Source organism: Electrophorus electricus, unplaced genomic scaffold, assembly GCF_013358815.1.
Source record: "Electrophorus electricus isolate fEleEle1 unplaced genomic scaffold, fEleEle1.pri S51, whole genome shotgun sequence".
Classification (NCBI taxonomy): Eukaryota; Metazoa; Chordata; class Actinopteri; order Gymnotiformes; family Gymnotidae; genus Electrophorus; species Electrophorus electricus.
In genome coordinates this window covers 30665-50508 of record NW_023336135.1, presented here as the reverse complement: position 1 = coordinate 50508, position 19844 = coordinate 30665, and the positions used below count along the sequence as shown (strand labels likewise).

At 39.3% G+C, this 19844-nt stretch overlaps 2 protein-coding genes across 2 annotated transcripts in view; one reads left to right on the top strand and one right to left on the bottom strand.

Annotated features, from left to right (window-relative positions):
- The window catches only part of LOC113568810 (Fc receptor-like protein 5), a 30734-nt gene extending 23880 nt beyond the window's left edge, over positions 1-6854 (top strand). The window contains exons 3-5 of the mRNA XM_035523456.1: positions 3328-3603; positions 5727-5843; positions 6772-6854. Coding sequence (XP_035379349.1) covers positions 3328-3603; positions 5727-5843; positions 6772-6779 — 401 coding nt within the window. The 3' untranslated portion in view covers positions 6780-6854. The remainder of the gene's footprint in view (positions 1-3327; positions 3604-5726; positions 5844-6771) is intronic.
- Positions 6855-11557: 4703 nt separating this feature from the next.
- LOC113569291 (Fc receptor-like protein 2) lies at positions 11558-17510 on the bottom strand. The gene is made up of 11 exons (XM_035523455.1): positions 17500-17510; positions 17154-17371; positions 16591-16839; positions 14740-15018; positions 13721-13825; positions 13523-13597; positions 13274-13324; positions 12927-13001; positions 12451-12528; positions 12177-12236; positions 11558-11646 (listed from the first exon to the last, which is right to left on the bottom strand). Exons 1-11 carry the CDS (start codon positions 17508-17510, stop codon positions 11639-11641), a joined length of 1209 nt encoding a protein of 402 aa, XP_035379348.1. The 3' UTR covers positions 11558-11638.
- Between the last annotated feature and the right edge of the window lie 2334 nt (positions 17511-19844).

Below are 19844 nucleotides of genomic sequence, written 5' to 3'. Positions count from 1 at the left end.
CAAACTGAAGAAAAAAAGGGGTGCATAAGGGGAAAAAAACAAAATTAAAATAAATAAATAAATACATGCATAAATTATATATATATATATATATATATATACACACACAAAATATATATAACAATGTATGTACAATATATGTATATATACACAATGTACAATGTAGATATAGATATATGTATATGTACACAATGTACAATTCCATCTTACAAATTTACAGATTTACAGTCACATGGTAGTGGTGGTCCCCACAGTTTATCAGTTTCCCTGATTCAGGGCCCGAATGGCCTGTGGGAAGAAGCTCCTCTTCAGTCTCTCTGTCTTGGTCTTCAGGGAGCGAAAGCGTTTCCCTGACCTCAACAGAGAGAAGAGCCTATTGTTGGGATGGCTGGGGTCCTTCACAGTCCTCCTGGCCTTGGTCTGGCACCGCTTTTAATAGATGGTCTGCAGGTCAGGAAGTTCTGTATGAGTGATGCGCTCTGCTGAACGCACTACCCTTTGGAGTGCTTATCTGTCCTGCTTGGTGCTGTTCCCAAACCAGACTGTGATGTTCCCTGTGAGGATGCTCTCGATAGTGCAGGTGTAGAAGTTCCGCAGTACCTTGGAGGGCAGTCTGAAGTCTTTTAGGCGTCTGAGGTGGTAAAGACGCTGACGAGCCTTCTTTGCCAGGGAGTTGGTGTGGCGGGACCAGGACAGGTCCTGCGAGATGTGAACTCCAAGGTACCTGAAACTATCTACTCTCTCCACCGTGGTTCCATTGATCCTCACAGGTTGGTAGTGCTGCTCCTGCTTCTTGCTGCAGTCCACAATCAGCTCCTTTGTCTTGCTGACGTTTAGGAGGAGATTATTTCCCTGGCACCAGTTTTCAAGGTGTTTAATCTCCTCCAGGTAGGCCCTCTCGTCGTTGTCCGAGATCACACCCATGACAACGGTGTTGTCAGCAAACTTGACAATGATGGTGGTGCTGGAAGTGGCTGTGCAGTCGTAGGTGTGCAGTGAGTAGAGCAGGGGGCTTAGGACACAACCCTGAGGAGCTCCAGTGCTGAGGGTGAGGGTGGATGAGGCGCAGTTGCCCACCCGTACTGATTGTGGTCTGTCAGTTAGGAAGTTGGAGATCCAGTCGCACAGGGATGTATGCAGTCCTAGATCCTCCAACTTAGTAGTGAGTAGGGAGGGGATGATAGTGTTAAATGCTGAACTGTAGTCGACAAACAGCATAATGTAGTCAACAAACAGTCTAACTGGACACAAATATTAATTAGAGAAACTATCACACTCACATTTGAATGAGCAGGAGAGAGTGTAACTGCCTGGACATACTACTGACACAGGGGGGCAGTAGAGTTCACTCCTCTTATCAAAACCGTTATAAGTGACATAAAAGAGCATCACAGTCCTAATTACAAGTGTCACATTACTGGACAAAGTGTCCAAGGTGGTACTGCATGGAATAATTAAGTGACTCACAGTCATGCGTTCACGTTTTTCCCTCCAATCACAATCAGATTCCACATAATCTCCAGATAATCTCCACAAAACATAGTGATTAACAGATTAGAATTAGTATGCAGCATCATGGGTCTAACCTGTTTGTTATAATATATGTAAATACAGAGTGACTCCAGGAAGACACTGGGGTCAGTCAGCTGTGACATGCAGTGTTCTCCATCTCTTTCCACAGATTTACCCACAACTACACTGACTGTGGTGTCTCAGAGTCCTGTGTTCACTGGAGAGTCAGTCACTCTGAAGTGTGAGGTTCAGGGTTATGATGGGTGGACATATCAGTGGTATAAGAAGAAAGCTCAGAGTCAGTGGACTACAGTGTCTCAGTCTGTGTTTGACACTGTAAACAGAGACACTCTCACCATCAGTGGAGATGCTGTAGTTAATGGGGATCAGTACCAGTGTAGAGGAGAGACAATATTACAGACCAACAGCATCACAGTACAGTAACACTGTTACCCTCACTGTACATGGTAAGATTACTCTCATTTCATAAATGTAATGTCTATTTTATTAACTTAAATTATTGTTTGTTAAATAATTTACACTATTTGTATTCAGCATCATAATACATGCTCCATGTATTGTGTTTACTAGGCAAAAAGGAAATTACAGTTGTACCGTAATTACTGTTACATTACATGGTATTGGAGTTGTACTGTAATTACAGTTACACTACATGGTATTAGACCTGTACTGTAATTACAGTTACACTACATGATACTGGAACTGAAATGCAAACGTGCTTCTTTTCTTGTTACCTTAGTGTTCCGATCTCATTACAAACTTATAATGGATCTTAAAAGTGATGCACAAATTTATTACAATGAGTGAGCTCTGTTAGAGCAGGTGAAACACTGAACAGGGCTGTACTGTGGTCCTACAGGACTTTTATTTTGACACCCCTACTTTAAAGGCGTTTGTTTCCCACCTGCACTACAAGACCTGATCTCACTAATAGCGCCCCCTTCTGTGTTGAAGAAGAGAGTACACAGTGACCTCACATAGTCTGGAGCAGAGAGACGTGTACTTCTCAGTAACCAGCAGCCAGTGTTCAGTTTTAGTAGGTTTTATAAGATTCCAACACATGATCTTATTGAGAGGTGAACATAAAAGCAGAATTTAATTACTTCTACAATGGAGCCTGAGCTGGTTCTGAATGTGCAGTATAATTGTACAAAAATATTCAGTAGAGAGACCATCACACTTACATGTGAATGAGTTGGAGTGTAATCAACCCCATCTCAAAGTCCAGAGGGGTAACAAAGACTAGGGAACAAGGAGGCTAAGATAACACAAAGGCAAGGAGTGAAAACTTACGGGCTTTGCAAAAACATCAAAACACATTCAAGCCTAACAATGAACACCGGGATCAAGACAGGGTTTAAATACAAGAACCAAAAGGTAGAAACAAGGGACACGTGCAAGCAATCAAATGAGGGTAGGAGGAAAATTAAACTAAAGGTATGGAACCAAAACACACAAGACAGGGAAACCACGCTAGATAGAACCTGGGAGGGACTAATCATGACATTAACATCTACAGATATGAACTTGGACAATTTAAATAAAGTGAAAACAACTGAATTAATCAGAATATAAACAAATCTGACAAACAGTTAATTAAAAGTCTGTTGATTAATCTACTGCTTCATTACTGCTACACCATGTTACTGAGAATCTATTGTTTTTATTTTAAAATGTTTAAAATACTGAAATACTTCATCTATTTTTAATATGAGAATGTTAGTCATTTCATAGATATCTCTATGCACTCTGTCATTGCTTATTCTGAACTGTGTGTTTAATCTCCATCAATAGTTAAACCCACACCTGAACTCACATCAAGCCTTACAGGAGCTGCACTGGTGGGAAACCCAGTGACTCTGCACTGTAAGATGGACCAGCCTGCTGGATGGAGCTTTTACTGGTCCAGACACACACAGAACCCTGAGAATGAGACCAACACTGCAACAAACTCCTACAACATCAGTTCAGTGGCACCCTCTGATGGAGGCCACTACTGGTGCAGAGCAGGTAGAGGAAACCCAGTCTACTACACAAACTACAGTGATGCAATCTGGGTAAACGTTACTGGTGAGGACCAATTTACGGTCTATAACCACGATAGAAATAAAATTTATCAGTTAGATATTAAACAATATCAGTACTTGTCAACCCTCAGTAAAAGTTGGCACAATATTAGATTACAAGTGTCACTACATGTACTGTGGCGTCTTGGACATGTGCACAGATTGGCCACTAGAGGGCAGCAGTCAATTACATTTTAGTAGAAATATGATGAAGCAGCTCGCAAAATGTTTGATTTCCTGAATAACAGGAAGCTGTCATATCTGCTACAGGACATGATTTATTTGTTCCTGAATTAATGGATTTATTCAACATTAAAACATGTACAGGACCAGACCGCAGTGACTTGTGTGAAAGATTTAGATTTGGTTATGTATACTAGTGAGTAACAGTCTACAGTGTATAATTATAGAAAACATTGTGTTGGTTATCTGTGTGATAGATTTAGGTCTGTACAGTAACTCTGGCTGTACATGGTAAGATCACAGTCATTTCATGAGTTTAACATCTATTTTACTCATTTAAACTCTTTATAGAGAGTAGCAGAACACACTCAGTCCACATGTATTGTGTTTACTTGTTAAGGGTAAAAAATATACTGTGACTGTACTTTTATTCCAGTAATACTGCATGGTATTATAGCTGTGAAGTGCAAACTTACTACATTTCTTGTTAATATCATTATCAACTTATAATGGATCTTAAAAAATAATACACAATGTTTTGGCACCCCTGATTTAAAAGCATTTGTTTCCCCCCTGCACTACAAGACCCGATCTCACTAATAGCGCCCCCTACTGTGTTGAAGAAGAGAGTACACAGTGACCTCACATAGTCTGGAGCAGAGAGACGTGTACTTCTCAGTAACCAGCAGCCAGTGTTCAGTTTTAGTAGGTTTTATAAGATTCCAACACACGATCTTATTGAGAGGTGAACATAAAAGCAGAATTTAAATACTGTGTGATTTCTACAATGGAGCCTGAGCTGGTTCTGACTGTGCAGTCTAAATGGACACAAATATTGAGTAGAGAAACCATCACACTCACAAGTGAATGAGCAGGACTGTAATCCTGACCCCAACCCCATCTCAAAGTCCAGTTAAAATCCAGTTACAGAATGTTAACAGCATGTCTATAAGAACTTGTTTAGTATGCTAAGATGGTATGTATTATACCTGTTACATGTTCAGTGACTTCTCAGGTTAGCATCTACAGATATGAACTTGGACACCCAAATAAAGTGAAAAACAACTGAATTCATCAGATTATAAACAAATCTGATATTAACAGTTAATTAAAAGTCTGTTGATTAATCTATTGCTTCACTACTGCTACACCATGTTACGGAAAGTCTATTGTTTTTATTTTAAAATATTTAAAATACTTAAATACTTCATCTATTTTTAATTTGAGAATGTTAGTCATTTCTAACAGATATCTCTATGCACTCTGCTATTGCATGTCCTGAGCTGTGTGTTTCATCTCCATCTGAGTTGATATAATTATGCCTGACTGGATATTTTACTATATGAATCGATATTATTCAGTCATGAAAGTGTTAAGCTCCCATCGTTGTTGTGTGATTCCCTTTTCTAGAAAACCTGCTCCTACAAACTCTTTGGATTTGCTGCTCAGTTTAGTTTTAACTGTAGCAGAGCACATATCCAGCACCACATAAATAACTCCTCTCACTCACACACAGCCTTTTATTATTACCCAGTTAAAATAAACAATGCAACAGGTTCTGTGTAGTGTTGATATTACAATTTTTGTAAAGTGGTTGGGTGGCTACCACATGAATAAATGAATTAATTAAGTTATACGGCTTGTTTGCAATGAGTGTCACTTTTCTTTGGTTTATATTTTTATTTTAGTTTAATTGTATTTTTTTATCATTCCATTCCATTATGATCACTTCCATGTTTCGTCATGTGGCTTCTCATTTGTAGCTGTTCATGTTTTCATGTGTTTAAAATAAACGTCTTTGTTCACACGGCTCACGTCGGTATCCCATCCCTCACCCTCAATGCTCCCCAGAGTCACAGAAGCACTGTAGCTCTTCACCTGTGATTAATTGTGTGTGTGTGTGTGTGTGTGTGTGTGTGTGTGTGTGTGTGTGTGTGTGATCAGCTCTGTCCCATTCAGAAGCTCCATTCTCCATCCTCAGTCTGCTCAGTAGTCTACTGGCAGTCTCTCCATATCTGCTAGTGTCCATCGTGCTGGGGGTCAAATGCTACAGAGCTCACGGTAAGAACTCTTCCACTTAGACACACATTACACACACTGGAAGAACCAATCTTACATTTGTTTGAATCTGAAAGCGCATCGTAAGGTTGGTCTTTCTTCTCTGTGTTTTTATGACTTTCACCACTCTGTCATGACTCTTAATACTGCTTAATAAAAGACAAGCAGGACACATGACAGTAAAGTGTCTGTTATATGTAATCTATAAAAATCATGGTTTATAAAAGCAGCACATGGTCATGAAACCAGTAGTTAAAAACAAGAGTGAAGAGAACAATGACTGGAACCAGAAAATGTTACTTTAGGCAAGACAGCAAATACTAAAAGAAACATGAGTGTAAATACACACACTAACTAGAGCCAAACAACACACAGTCAGAGCAGAGAGATGAATGAAAACAAAACAGGTTACCATGGGAACCGCAACCACCACCAACTTAGGTTTTATATATAGTTTATACTTTTGGAAACAGACATTTAAAACTATTTTAGATGCTGGTTTAATAAAATCCTGATTTTCTCCCCACAATCATTGAAACTGTTGACATGTTGCTTGCATTAGAGACAAGACACACTTTTTCCCCTTCTCTGATCAAGACCAAAACAGCAATAAAAGTTTATAAAATGATAATCCAATAACACCAGGGGGAGTTTTCTAACACCTACACTTTGAATCCTGTGTTTAATGTTTTTTTTTCTACATCTCTGACTGAAACTAGAAGCCAGAATGCAGTCTCAGAGGAGTGAGAGTCTAAATTAAAATACTGAAGATGGAAGGACATTGTTCTGTTTGCTTGAAGTCATTTCACATGTGAGATTGAATGTTTGAACTCTGCTAACTTACTGCCAGCTGACAAACAATTTTATAAAGTATCAGGCAGCAATGTCTTCACTTTTATGCACATGTTACTATTGTGTGTGTCATTTGTAGGGATCTGAGAGACTTGAACAAGGACTAAACTGATGACTCGACAGCTGGGTAGAGGGAACATCTCCAGAACGAGAGGTTCCAACACACCTCCTTCAGTCTTTACATTTATGGCATTTAGCTGACACTTTGGATAAAAGCAACTTACAATTATGACTGAGTACAACTTGAAGGCCCTTAATCCTCAGTTGCTCAAGAGCCCAACAGTAGCAACCTGGCAGTGGTGGGGCTTGAACCAGCAGCTTTCTAACTACAACTCAAGTACATTAACCACTGAGCTCCCACTGCCCCAATATGTTATTTTTATTATGTTGTCATCTCCTGACATCACCCCTCTACAAAATAAACATCTCCTTATCTAGCGTATCTAGCACCTACCATCCTGAATCCCAGGGTGCTTTAAAAAGATTTCACCAAACCTTAAAGTCCAAGCTGAGAACGTTTTGTTTGCTGCACGAGAAAGACTGGGACGTGGACCTCCCCCTGTTTCTGCATCACTATCTGGTTTAGGAACTGCACCGTCTTTGACCGCAAGACCCGCAAGTGATTAGAGAATAACGAGAACAGCTGAGAAGATCATTGGGGTCTCTCTGTCCTCCATCACGGTCACCTACACAACACGTTGCATCCGAAAAGCCACCAGCATTGTGGAAGACCCCATGCACCCCTCACACAAACGGGTCACCCTTTTACCATCTGGAAAAAGGTAACGCAGCATCCGGTCCCTCACCTCTACACTGTGCAATAGCTCCTTCCCAGAAGCCATCAGACTCCTGAACTCTGGTTAATTCCAGTTCCAATTCCAAGCAAATGGAGACTTCTATATACACACACACACACACACACACACACACACACACACACACAAGCGCTTATACACAGTCGCGCACACACAGGTTTTGTATCGGAGAAGATGCTGAAGTCAAACTTCACACACATATATGCACTTCTTTTGCAGTCTTGCACAGAGTAATGTACTAAATCAGCACAGTACTCTGAACTGTTCTGGCTGCTACCGGTGACTGCTATGTTCAGTATAGCATGTCACTGAATCCTATGCACAACCCACTTTACATATTCCCAGTACTGTGTACTGGTCAAAATAAAGGCACTGTCTGTTCATTGTGTATTGGTCCTGTCCTGCATTTATTGTATGACATTATTGCACTGTATTGTATTGTTTGCACTCATGTGTGTTGGCTCTTGCACTTGTTTTATGTTAGATCCATGGTCCTGGAGGAACAGTGTTTCGTTTTTGCTGTGTACTTGTATATAGCTGAAATGACATTTACATTTACGGCATTTAGCAGACACCCTTATCTAGAGCAACTTACAAAAGTGCTTTGTCATTTACTCATAGAATATTCTATTACAGTACAGTAGGGTAGAATTCAACATACCAATGAACTAGAATATTGTAGAATACAGGAATCAATGCTGATACCTAGAAGTACAAAATACATAAGGTCTAATATTTGTTAATTCCAATAATATTGAGGCTTATGTCTGAAATTTATTAGAATATCCAGTGATTCTGGTCGGTACGATATCCTGAGTTGTCCTACTTCAGAAAAGCGTTGACAGGAACGCCGACGTCTCTATAACCGTTACCAATCTGTGCACGAGGACAGTCCGCGTGAGACTCTACCCGTTTGCTCGTTCTAAATCAGAACACTTTTTAAATTCCGCGGGAAATTAAAGCCTCTGCTGTGAACCACGTGACATGACACCAATGGCAATTTGACTTTATGTTCGACTGGTATCAAGAAATAAAACCATTGTCATGTCTGTGATGAAACTGATCATGAAGTAAACATAACCGAAACCACAAGGTGGTTGATTATACAGCTACAAAAATCAGTGGAAAATAATGAGCTTGATGACTGAATTTGCACTGTGCTAAAGTAGGAGACTAACACTTGTCTAAATGGTGGCTGATGGGTAATTCTCCATAAGTAGGAGAGCATATCTATGTAAGTTCAAATGAGATTTACATATTTGACCAAGAACCACCGTCATACATGTTATACAGTATAAGAACTGTGTTAAATATTTATGTGAAATGGCACATGAAATATTACATTGTATATGAAAGGGGCCATAAAATTGTTATAAAACATTTATAACTTTACTTATCAAATTCATGAATGTTACTTTACAGAAGATTTGCATCTGGTCAAGGTACATGAAGCACATCTTTGCCTTTTGCATTAACAGTAAATAATAATAATAATAATAAAATTGGTGTTTTCTTTTGTTTTATTATTTTAAATATAATCTCTAGAGGCTTGTATTACTAAAACATCAATAAAATGATCCAACCAGTTAAAAGGGTTTCAGATGTTGTGTTTTGAGTCTCAGTGCCCTCACACACATACTGAGAAAACCAGACCTGACAACAAAGAGGAAAGTGACGTCCACACACGAGACCAGAAAACATGTGAGGAACCAAAGTTTAACCCGAGTGAGTAATGTGTGGTGGATAAATCCTAAACACACATCCAGTACCACAATCTGAAACAGCAGGCATAGGTCAAAAATACCATGATGCTTTTATCCAAAGCAACTTACAATTATGACAGAACACAACTTGAGGGTTAAGAGCCTTGCTCAGGGATTCAACAGTAGCAATTTAGCAGTGGTGGGGCTCAAACACACAACCCTCAAATTAGAAATCAAGTACCTTAACCACTGAGCTACCACTGTCTGAAGAAATAAAATATCAAGGGAGCCAAAGCAACAAGTAACAGACAAAGGTAAGATCAAAAACCTGTTAGACTGATAAAGACTTAAAGAACGTTTCAGCATTGTAGACTACAAAGCATCAGTAAGACTCCCCAAATAAACTACACAGCAAGAGAAGCTTATTCACACTAACACTAATTACCAAACAAGGGTGCAACACAATGGAGTGATTGACAAGGGGGAGGAGCTCAGTACTGTAGTGGGGCTGATCTGTGGTGACCAGAGGTAGTGTCCTCCTGAACCAGTGGAGTAATAGTAATCGTGGTGGTTCTGGTGTCATTAGTAATGGTGGGACAGTCCAGTTCTGTGATACTGACCGTGATACGTATTTCATATCCTTCAGTCTGTAGTGTTGAGTCTCACTGGGGTTGCCCACTAGAGAACATCATTGTCATGATTAGTCCTTCCCAGCTTCTGTGATCCCTCGGTGTTGAGTCGTAGTAGCAGTCCAGGGACATATTACCAACACAGAGATACACGATTAAACAAACAAAACACACGAAGGCAAACAGGGGAAGCAGGCTATAACAAAGACTAGGAAACATGAAGGCACAGAGCACAAAGAAACACAACCATTCAGATAAACATGCAATGAACAGCATCGATACCAGGAACACAACAGGGTTTAAATACATGAATTTAACAAGGTAGAAATGAGAAACAGGTGTAAGCAATCAAACAAGGGGTGGAGAAAACGAAACTATGACATGGAACTAAAATACACAAGACAAGGAAAACATGGAACGAGGAAGATGGGAGGGACTAATCATGACAATTATCAGTATTAGGATTAAGATTAGGATTAGGATTAGAAATTCAGCAATAAAGAGTCAGGATCTTGTGCTGATCCTCAGAGTCTGATGTTTATTTGTGCACATATAAAAACTTCAGATCAGATTTTTCTTCATCAAAAAGTAGGGTGCTAATCTAACAATGAGTAGTTAATACAACAACACAGAAGTGAGATCAGGAGGAGATGAAGAAGTAGGATAGACAGAGAGAGAGAGAGGAGGAGGAGAGAGGAGGATGATAGATAGAGAGACAGGAGGAAAAGTGAGGGGAGGATGATAGATAGAGAGAGAGAGACAGGAGGAGGAGAGAGGAGGATGATGGAGAGAGAGAGAAAGAGGAGAGAGGGAGGATGATGGATAGAGAGACAAGAAGAGAGAGGGAGGATGACAGAGAGAGAGAGGTATGGATGAGGCCTGAGAGTCATCACCTCCTGAGAGTCATCACCTCCTGACCTTGATACCTCACAGACAGACACCACGGCACTGAAGACTTACAGAGACATTTAGAAAGTACAGAAATACAAACAAAATATAAAACTTAATAAAAAATAATCTCAAAATAAAACAAATACATACTGATTCCTTCACCCTAGTGAGGCTCACTACAAAAGATCACCAGGATTAGGGTTAGGCATAAACCCTAGTGAGGCTCACTACAGAAGATCACCAGGATTAGGGTTAGGGTTAAACCCTAGTGAGGCTCACTACAGAAGATCACCAGGAATCTCCAGGTCTTTAATTTACAAGGTGCTGCAGTTACATAACACTGCAAAAAAAATCTTGGATCAAAGTTAAAAAGTGGATCTTAATGTGTCTCTCTAAGTGACTCTAGTAACAAACACACAAACATAAGCAGTCACTCAATCACAAGCTTTAGAACAGCTGAAAAGACTGTTGGCTGTGAAGCCCCACAGAACTCATACACTCATCTCCTCTACAGAGAAGGAACTCCAACACCACTGAATCTGATTCTCCTGGAATGTTTATGCTACAACCAGCACACTTCATATTTAGATTCACATGATAAAACACACAAACAAAACAATTATAATCTTATCAAGCATTTCTACACTAAGAGTGAATCTAGTATGTTCCTTATGGTAAAACCACACTTTCACTGTAAGAGATTTTACCTCCAACCTGTTACATCTCCATCTGTTATAAAACACCTTCCTGTTGTAGACATGAGTATCTGACATGATCATTTAAAAAGTGTTTAAACTAAATAAATTAATGAACACTTGGATAAGAGGGTTTAAACTCCTGGTCTTGTAGAAACTTGAGGGAGTAACACAGGAGAATGAACTCTGTTTCCCAGCAGTCTCTGCTGTTCCTCAACAACCTTGACAAAGATGATTTGAAAACATTCATTAGGATCAGTCATTATTTCTGTTTAATGTACATAGAATCACTGTCAGTTCAGCTCCACTCTACCTGTCTTCTATTTAACAAAGCTGGTAGGTTCAGTTCTGTGCACATAAACAGTAAAGGGCTCTTACATGTTTCATGATTGTTTATTAATTAATATAAACCTGAGCAGAAGTCACTTTGCATTGATATTCAGTTTCACTTGAAATAAGGTTTAAAATGAACACTGGCTCCTTTTTCACTGAGTCATGTTTATTACAAATCTTCCAACCACAGCAGCTGGTACTGACAGTAATGAATGGAGTGGAGATCAGTGAGCACTCTATGGAGTGATATCTGCTGACTGGCTTCATCTCTGTTTCCTTCACTGTTAGCTGGTTTCGAAGGACTGGTTTAAGGTCTTCTTATGACCAGTTATAGTGTTCCTTTAGGTCTTTGGGTGCAGTAGTGGCTCGGTACAGCCTGGTACCTCTGAAATGATACCATAGATCTTGGAGCTCTGACCTTTGTGTGAGTCCTGCCTCAGCTCTGAGTATACAGTGTCTGCCCCCACACTGCTCTTCTCTAGTAGGGACAAAAGAGCCTGAAGTACACCACAGGAAGAAGTCCAACCCTCCAAATGATTAAACACAACATGACCTGAATAACCTACAGTGGGTAACTAAGCACACGGTTACTAAGCAGTGAATCAAAACGTAGAATCTTAAGAGTTCTTCAGGTCAGCTGTATCTTGGTGTGTCACTGCTGTAGGTGACTAAAGTTTCTCCTTTTCATGTACCTTCTTTTTTCTTTACTTTCTGTTTTGGTTTCAGTTTGATCTCAGCATAAGTGACTTCACTGGGTCCAGCACCAGTGTCTGCAGTAACAGAGAACAAAACCAAAGCAAACACAGGCGTGACCTCTCACTGACCTTTAGTGTTCTAACCAATCAACCAATAACATCTCATCATACACACTTCTTTCCCACAATGCACTGCTGCTGCTTTTGGAGACCAGCATGTGTTTCCTTTGTCTCATGTGATGATTATATAGTAGATATATATAGTAGTATATATACAGTAGTGATATAGATCAGACTGTATTCTCCAGTGTGTAGTTATACAGACCCTGATACTTATATATACAATAGTGATGTAGATCAGACTGTATTCTCCTGTGTGTAGTTATACAGAACCTGATTCTTATATGTATAATAGAGTGATGTTGTGTGTGAGTTGTGAATTAAATCCCAGTGTGAAGGTGATGTGGCTGTACCTTTATTCCTGCTTTTCTTGTTGTGTTTCATGACCTGAGCATAAGTGACATCACTGAAGTCATCTGCAGGTTCATCTGACACAGAGTGCAGTGTGTTTATCACAGAGTACAGTGTGTTTATCACAGAGTACAGTGTGTTCATAACAGAGTACAGTGTTTTTATCACAGAGTACAGTGTGTTTATTACAGAGTGCAGTGTGTTTATCACAGAGTACAGTGTGTTCATAACAGACTACAGTGTGTTTATCACAGAGTGCAGTGTGTTTATCACAGAGTGCAGTGTGTTTATTAGATGCATTCTGACCAAGTCTTTCACTACTATACTCAGTGGGAAATGAAATCGTTACCTGTGCTGCTCCGGTCTGCTGGCTTAGCTGTGTCATATATGTGGGCAGCTTCTGGGGTTAAAGGAAAAGACCATTTAATAAATGCTAAACTGAAAGATTACTGGACACAGTAGAGAATGAATCACAAGTGATGAAGGATTATTTAAATTGTCTTAGAGAAGATAAAGCTTTAAGTTAATTGTTAATAAGGAAAGTTGTTGTTGTCTCATGGTCTGAGCAGTGTGCAGTCGTGTGACTGACAACCCTGACCTCCTGACTCTCTCTGGGTCTGATCTGATGTCTGATTGATGTCTGACTGACTCCCAGTACAGCGACACAGAGATTCTGCACCAGGCAACATGGAAATAAAATAAAAGTGTTTAATACTGTAAACAGGTTTCATGATTTGTATCATAAAAACATATAATATTTAAACTATTCATAAATGACCTGCAGCTGATCTCAGACCTTTGTTGGTTTTGTAGCACCACAGCAAGGTCAGTAAGATGAAGAACATGACCAAACTCAGTCCCACAGCCAAACCAACCAGGCCAAGAGAGGAGGAATCACCAGCTGAACTCATAGGAACCGAAACATCACATGAATCAAAATGATTTGTCACACGTCTCTGCTCCAGACTATGTGAGGTCACTGTGTACTCTCTTCTTCAACACAGTAGGGGGCGCTATTAGTGAGATCGGGTCTTGTAGTGTATGGTGGAAACACATGCTTTTAAATCAGGGGGGCCAAAACAACAGTCCCGTGTATCATTTTTAAGATCCATTATAAGTTGGTAATGATAGTAACAAGAAATGAAGTAAGATTGCATTTCACAGTTATAATACCATGCAGTATTACTGGAATAAAAGTACAGTTACAGTATTTTTTTTACCCTTAATAAGTAAACACAATACATGTGGACTGAGTGTGCTCTGCTACTGACTACAAAGAGTTTAAATGAGTAAAATAGATGTTAAACTCATGAAATGACTGTGATCTTATCATGTACAGTCAGGTAAACAGAGTTACTGTACAGACCTAAATCTATCACACAGATAACCAACACAATGTTTTCTATAATTATACACTGTAAACTGTTACTCACTAGTACACAGAACTAAATCTAAATCTATCACACAAGTCACTGCTGTCTGGTCCTCCAGATGTTTTAATACTGAATAAACCCATTAATTCAGAAGCACATAAATCATGTCCTGTAGCAGACATGACAGCTTCCTGTTATTCAGGAAATCAAACATTTTCTGATCTGCTTTGTCATTTTTCTACTAAAATGTCATTGACTTCTCCTCTCTAGTGCCCAATGTATGCACATGTCCAAGACTCCCCAGTACATGTAGTGACACTTTAATATTGTGCCAACTTTTACTAAGGGTTGAAAAGTACTGATATTTCATATTTTTGCTGCATATGTATCTGATAAATTTAATTTCTATTTTTTTAGTTATAGAATGCAAACGGTTCCTCACCTGTAACGATTACCCAGATTGCATCACTGTAGTTTGTGTAGTAGACTGGGTTTCCTCTACCAGCTCTGCACCAGTACTGGCCTCCATCAGAGGGCGCCACTGAGCTGATGTTGTAGGAGTTTGTTGCAGTGTTGGTCTCAGTCTCAGGGTTCTGTGTGTGTCTGGACCAGTAAAAGCTCCATCCAGCAGGCTGGTCCAGCTTACAGTGCAGAGTCACTGGGTTTCCCACCAGTGCAGCTCCTTTAAGGCTTGATGTGAGTTTAGGTGTAGGTTTAACTGCTGATGGAGATGAAACACACAGTTCAAGATATGCAATGGCAGAGTGCATAGAGATATCTATGAAATGAGTAACATTCTCAGATTAAAATCAGATGAAGTATTTCAGTATTTTAAACATTTTAAAATAAAAACAATAGACTCTCAGTAACATGGTGTAGCAGTAGTGAAGCAGTAGATTAGTGAACAGATTTTTAATTAACTGTTTATATCAGATTTGTTTATAATCTGATGAATTCAGTTGTTTTTCACTTTATTTGGGTGTCCAAGTTCTTATCTGTAGATGTTAACCTGAGAAGTCACTGAACATGTAACAGGTATTATACATACCATCTTAGCATACTCAACAAGCTGTTATAGACATGCTGTTAACATTCTGTAACTGGATTTTAACTGGACTTTGAGATGGGGTTGGGGTCAGGATTACACTCCTACTCATTCACATGTGAGTGTGATGGTCTCTACTCAATATTTGTGTCCATTTAGACTGCACAGTCAGAACCAGCTCAGGCTCCATTGTAGAAATCACACAGTACTTAAATTCTGCTTTTATGTTCACCGCTTTATAAGATCATGTGTTGGAAGCTTATTAAACCTTTGAAAGCTTTTTGAAAGCATCTAATAGTTTTGATACGAGAAGTGAACTTGAAGGAATAAATAAATGGAATGTATTACTTCACATGCAGCTCAGCTGAACCACATCTGGTAGGAGTAATGGTAGTGTTGATACAGTAGGAGTAACGGTGGTGAAGGTACAGTAGGAGTAATGTGGTGACAGTACAGTAGGAGTAATGGTGGTGAAGGTACAGTAGGAGTAATGGTGGTGATGGTACAGTAGGAGTAACGGTGGTGACGGTACAGTAGGAGTAACGGTGGTGACGGTACAGGTGGTTCTTAAAGTCAACAGAAATGAACACAAAAGTTTTTATTGTCCAAAACATTCCCTGACAGTCCTAGTATTGAAATGGCCCCTAGTTTACAAATAGGTTCTACGCCATTGGGACCAGTTATCTACTTGAACACAGTTTAATGTACCAATATATCCAGCAATGTAACAGCATTTTATTTTTCTATAATAAATGAGTGTATTACATGTAGATTTAAGCCTTAATTAAAGTAACTGGATTCCATGTGAACGCTTTGTTACATTTATGTAAATACTGATTCACACCACAAGATGGGGATGTTTGATTTCCTATTTCTGCTGTGGATAGAATATATAGAAAACATCTATTCTGTCTCTTAGAAAATGATGGGTAACAGTAACTTTACATGGCTTGAATGACTAAATGTAAGTAATGTATATCCATAGTCTCAAATACTCAAATACATATGAAAATACAAATATATAAACTGAAGAGAGTTCAGTCAGGGACAGGACATGGTGTTCATGGTGTTCACAGTAAACTCAGTACAAGCGTAAGTTCACTACATGGAGTCTCACCCTGCACTGTGGTGTTGACAGGATTACTGCTCCAAGATTCAGAATTATAAAATGATTTTCTTGCCAATATAAATTTGAGGCTCTGGTTAAATTGGTGTAATAATAAACATGTGAAATCTTTAAATTCTGACCTCTGACTGAGACCCAGCTGTGTGGTGACTCTCCTCTCTCTGGGTGTTTACAGTAGTAGACACCCTCATCTGACTTTGAGACAGTATGGATGGTGATTTCTCCTGCAGTCTGGGTCTGGATGAGTGATCCATCTTTGTATAAATCAGCTCTGAGGTGTGATGTGATATTGAGGTGAAGTAAACAGTGTAGAGTCAGAGGATCTCCCTCAGTCACAGGATGGACAGAACTCTCCAGAATCACATCACCATCTAGAACAGAGAAAACACTTTACTCATCTTTTACAGAGAGAAGGATTCCAGCATGAATACTGAGTAATACATAACAGGGACACAGAACATTAACACAATAAAGTAGAAAGTAGAATGTCACACACACACACACACACACACACACACACACACACAGTTCACCCTGAATATGTTAAATTAACAGCTTTTCTTATTAACTCTAGTTAACAGTTTTCTTAGTCAGTAACTGATAGTTCTATATATTGTGAACTATAATATAGTTATCAAACATTTCCTTTTCTCTTTAACTAGTGAGTGCATACATGCAGACTCACTGTGCACTGTGATGTTAACAGGATTGCTGCTCCCTCCAGATTCATACTGACACCAGTACACTCCAGTGTGTATTGTGTAGAGGTATCTGATGGTGCGTCTAGATCCTGTAACTGATCCCCAGAGTGATGAACAATCTGACACATTCCCACTGTGTGTGTATCCTCTCACTCTCCATCCAGGAGAGTCACTCTGTCCCTCACAGCTCAGTGAGAGAGAGTCACCACTAAAGTGTTGAGTTCTGCTGGGACTGATGATCAGAGAGACTGGAGGAGACAGACCTTAGATACAGAAATTATACATCACGTGTTATTATTATTGTCTTATCATAGCAGGAGTGTAGTGAACACGTTTAACATGGAAATATTACAACCAGTTTGATGCCTCCTTTCATGATTGAAAACCACTAATGCAATCTAATTAATAACATATAACTAAGCTCTTGATTGTGTGTGTGTGTATGACAGTGATTGATGTTTCACAAACACACACACACACACACACACACACACACACACACACACACACACACACACACACACACACACACACACACACACACACACACACACACACACAGCTGTTGTATGTCCTCACCAGTGATCCATAGTGGCTGTGTGTTGCTGTACTGTATCTGATAGGCTGGTTCTCCTCTCTCTGCTCTGCACACATAAACTCCTGTGTGATGTAGAGCAGCAGGACTGAGAGTGTAGGAGCCTCCAGCTCCTCTGCTGCTGTCTGAGAGGAGCTCAACACAATACCTCACATAGCTATGATTGTGTATTACTGGAGTTAAACATTCTCTGTAGGGAACAGCTCTGTACCAGCTGAATGTCCAGCCTGTAGAGGAGTCTCTGACCTCACAGCTTAGACTCATTGAGACTCCTTCAGTCAGCCAGATCTGTGGAGATACACTCAGTAATGCCTGGGGTCTCACTGTAACACAGCAAATATAAAATGCTCTGTGTTTAAAATCACACACACACAATAACAACCTTGCTATGAATGTCTATTGGCTGAATTCAGAGTCCAAACTCACCTGACACAGTTAATGTAATAGCATTACTGATCTCTGAGCTCTGAGAGTCTCTTCCCCTGTACCCTCTGCAGGTGTATGTACCACTGTCATACTGTACAACAAAGTTGAATGTGTATGTATTGGATGTGACATATGGGTAGATACTGTTGCCATACTTATACCAGCTGTATATCCACCCAGTGTCTCCTTCTCCCTGTATGTCACATCTGAGAGTCACAGTCTCTCCTCTGAACACGTGATTATCAGGACTTACACTCACAACAGCTTTAACATGACCTGCAGAAACATTAAACATTTGAATTCTTCATTCAGTTACTTTGAAAACAAATAAATTACACAGATCTAAATCTAAATCTACCACACCAGTCAGTGCTGTCTGGTCCTGCACGTTTTAATACTAAATAAATTCATTAATTATAAAATACATACACTAAAATGCTAAATGTGTAAATTAATACATTTAAAATAGCAAATTTTCATAAATGTCTAATGACATCATTCCAACATTTCATGTTTCATCTAATAGTTGAATAGAGTTAGTAATGGCAGTTTGGGTTTTAAATAATATATAAACAGAATATAAATCACCTTGAGCAAGTCCAGGTTGAACAAATGAAATCAGCACTATAAACATAAAAGAGGGAACATATGAATATGAACAATGAAATCATTAATTTATTAAAGAAAACACCTGACAGCAAAACATTTCAGACACAATTAAAATAAAAGTATCATTGTTAATTTAACCATGAACACCTTAACATGCTGGTTACCACTATGTATAATTGTTCATTTAATAAAAACACCTTAACATGCTAGATAACACTTTGAATAAATGTTCATCTAAATTCTGCTTCAAAGTGAGTGGGGAAAATGACTGCTGTTTTCACAAACTCCCTGATTAAACAAAAGTGAAAGAAATGAATCCTACACGATAAAACATCTTTAGAGAACTTTAGCGCGCTGAAGGTTTTGAACACAAGGGGGCGTCAGTGATTTATGTTTCTGTGGACAGTGGTGTGTGCTGTGGTATGAGCAGATTCACTACTGCTGTTTCACAGTTCCACAGTGTCTGTTACTTATGAACATCCTATCCAGCATTCTCTAAGTGTTTAGAGGGTTTATGAAGAATAAACACACTGTGTAACGTGGAGCGATAGAGAGCTGGACGCAGACACTGAGAAGAGCGAAATTTATTAAGGGCAAATCCAGAATCTGGGTCATTAAGACAAGTCACAGCACCAATATGAACAGATCCAGGAAATATATTAAACAGAAAGCAAAACACGAAAATCGGGAAAATAAATCAACAGACAAACCGAGAGAAAACAGGGTACAGATACACAGACAACAAGGCAGAACCCAGAACACTGACTGAATAAATGTGAAACAAGACAAGAGCTCAGACAATGGCTTAGTACAAACACAATGATCAGATAATGGCTAGAACAACCACCAGCAAGACACTGAGGAAAACACTGCGTTTAAAAACACGACCTAACACGGTAGAAACGAGGAACAGGGGAAACTAATGAAGGCCAGAGAACTAAACGAGGGGCTGAACTAATGAAACCAAAACAAGGAATCACATGGAAATGAAAACTAGGATGGAAACAGAAACTGAAAGCAGGTGAATACAGCAATGGGATCATGA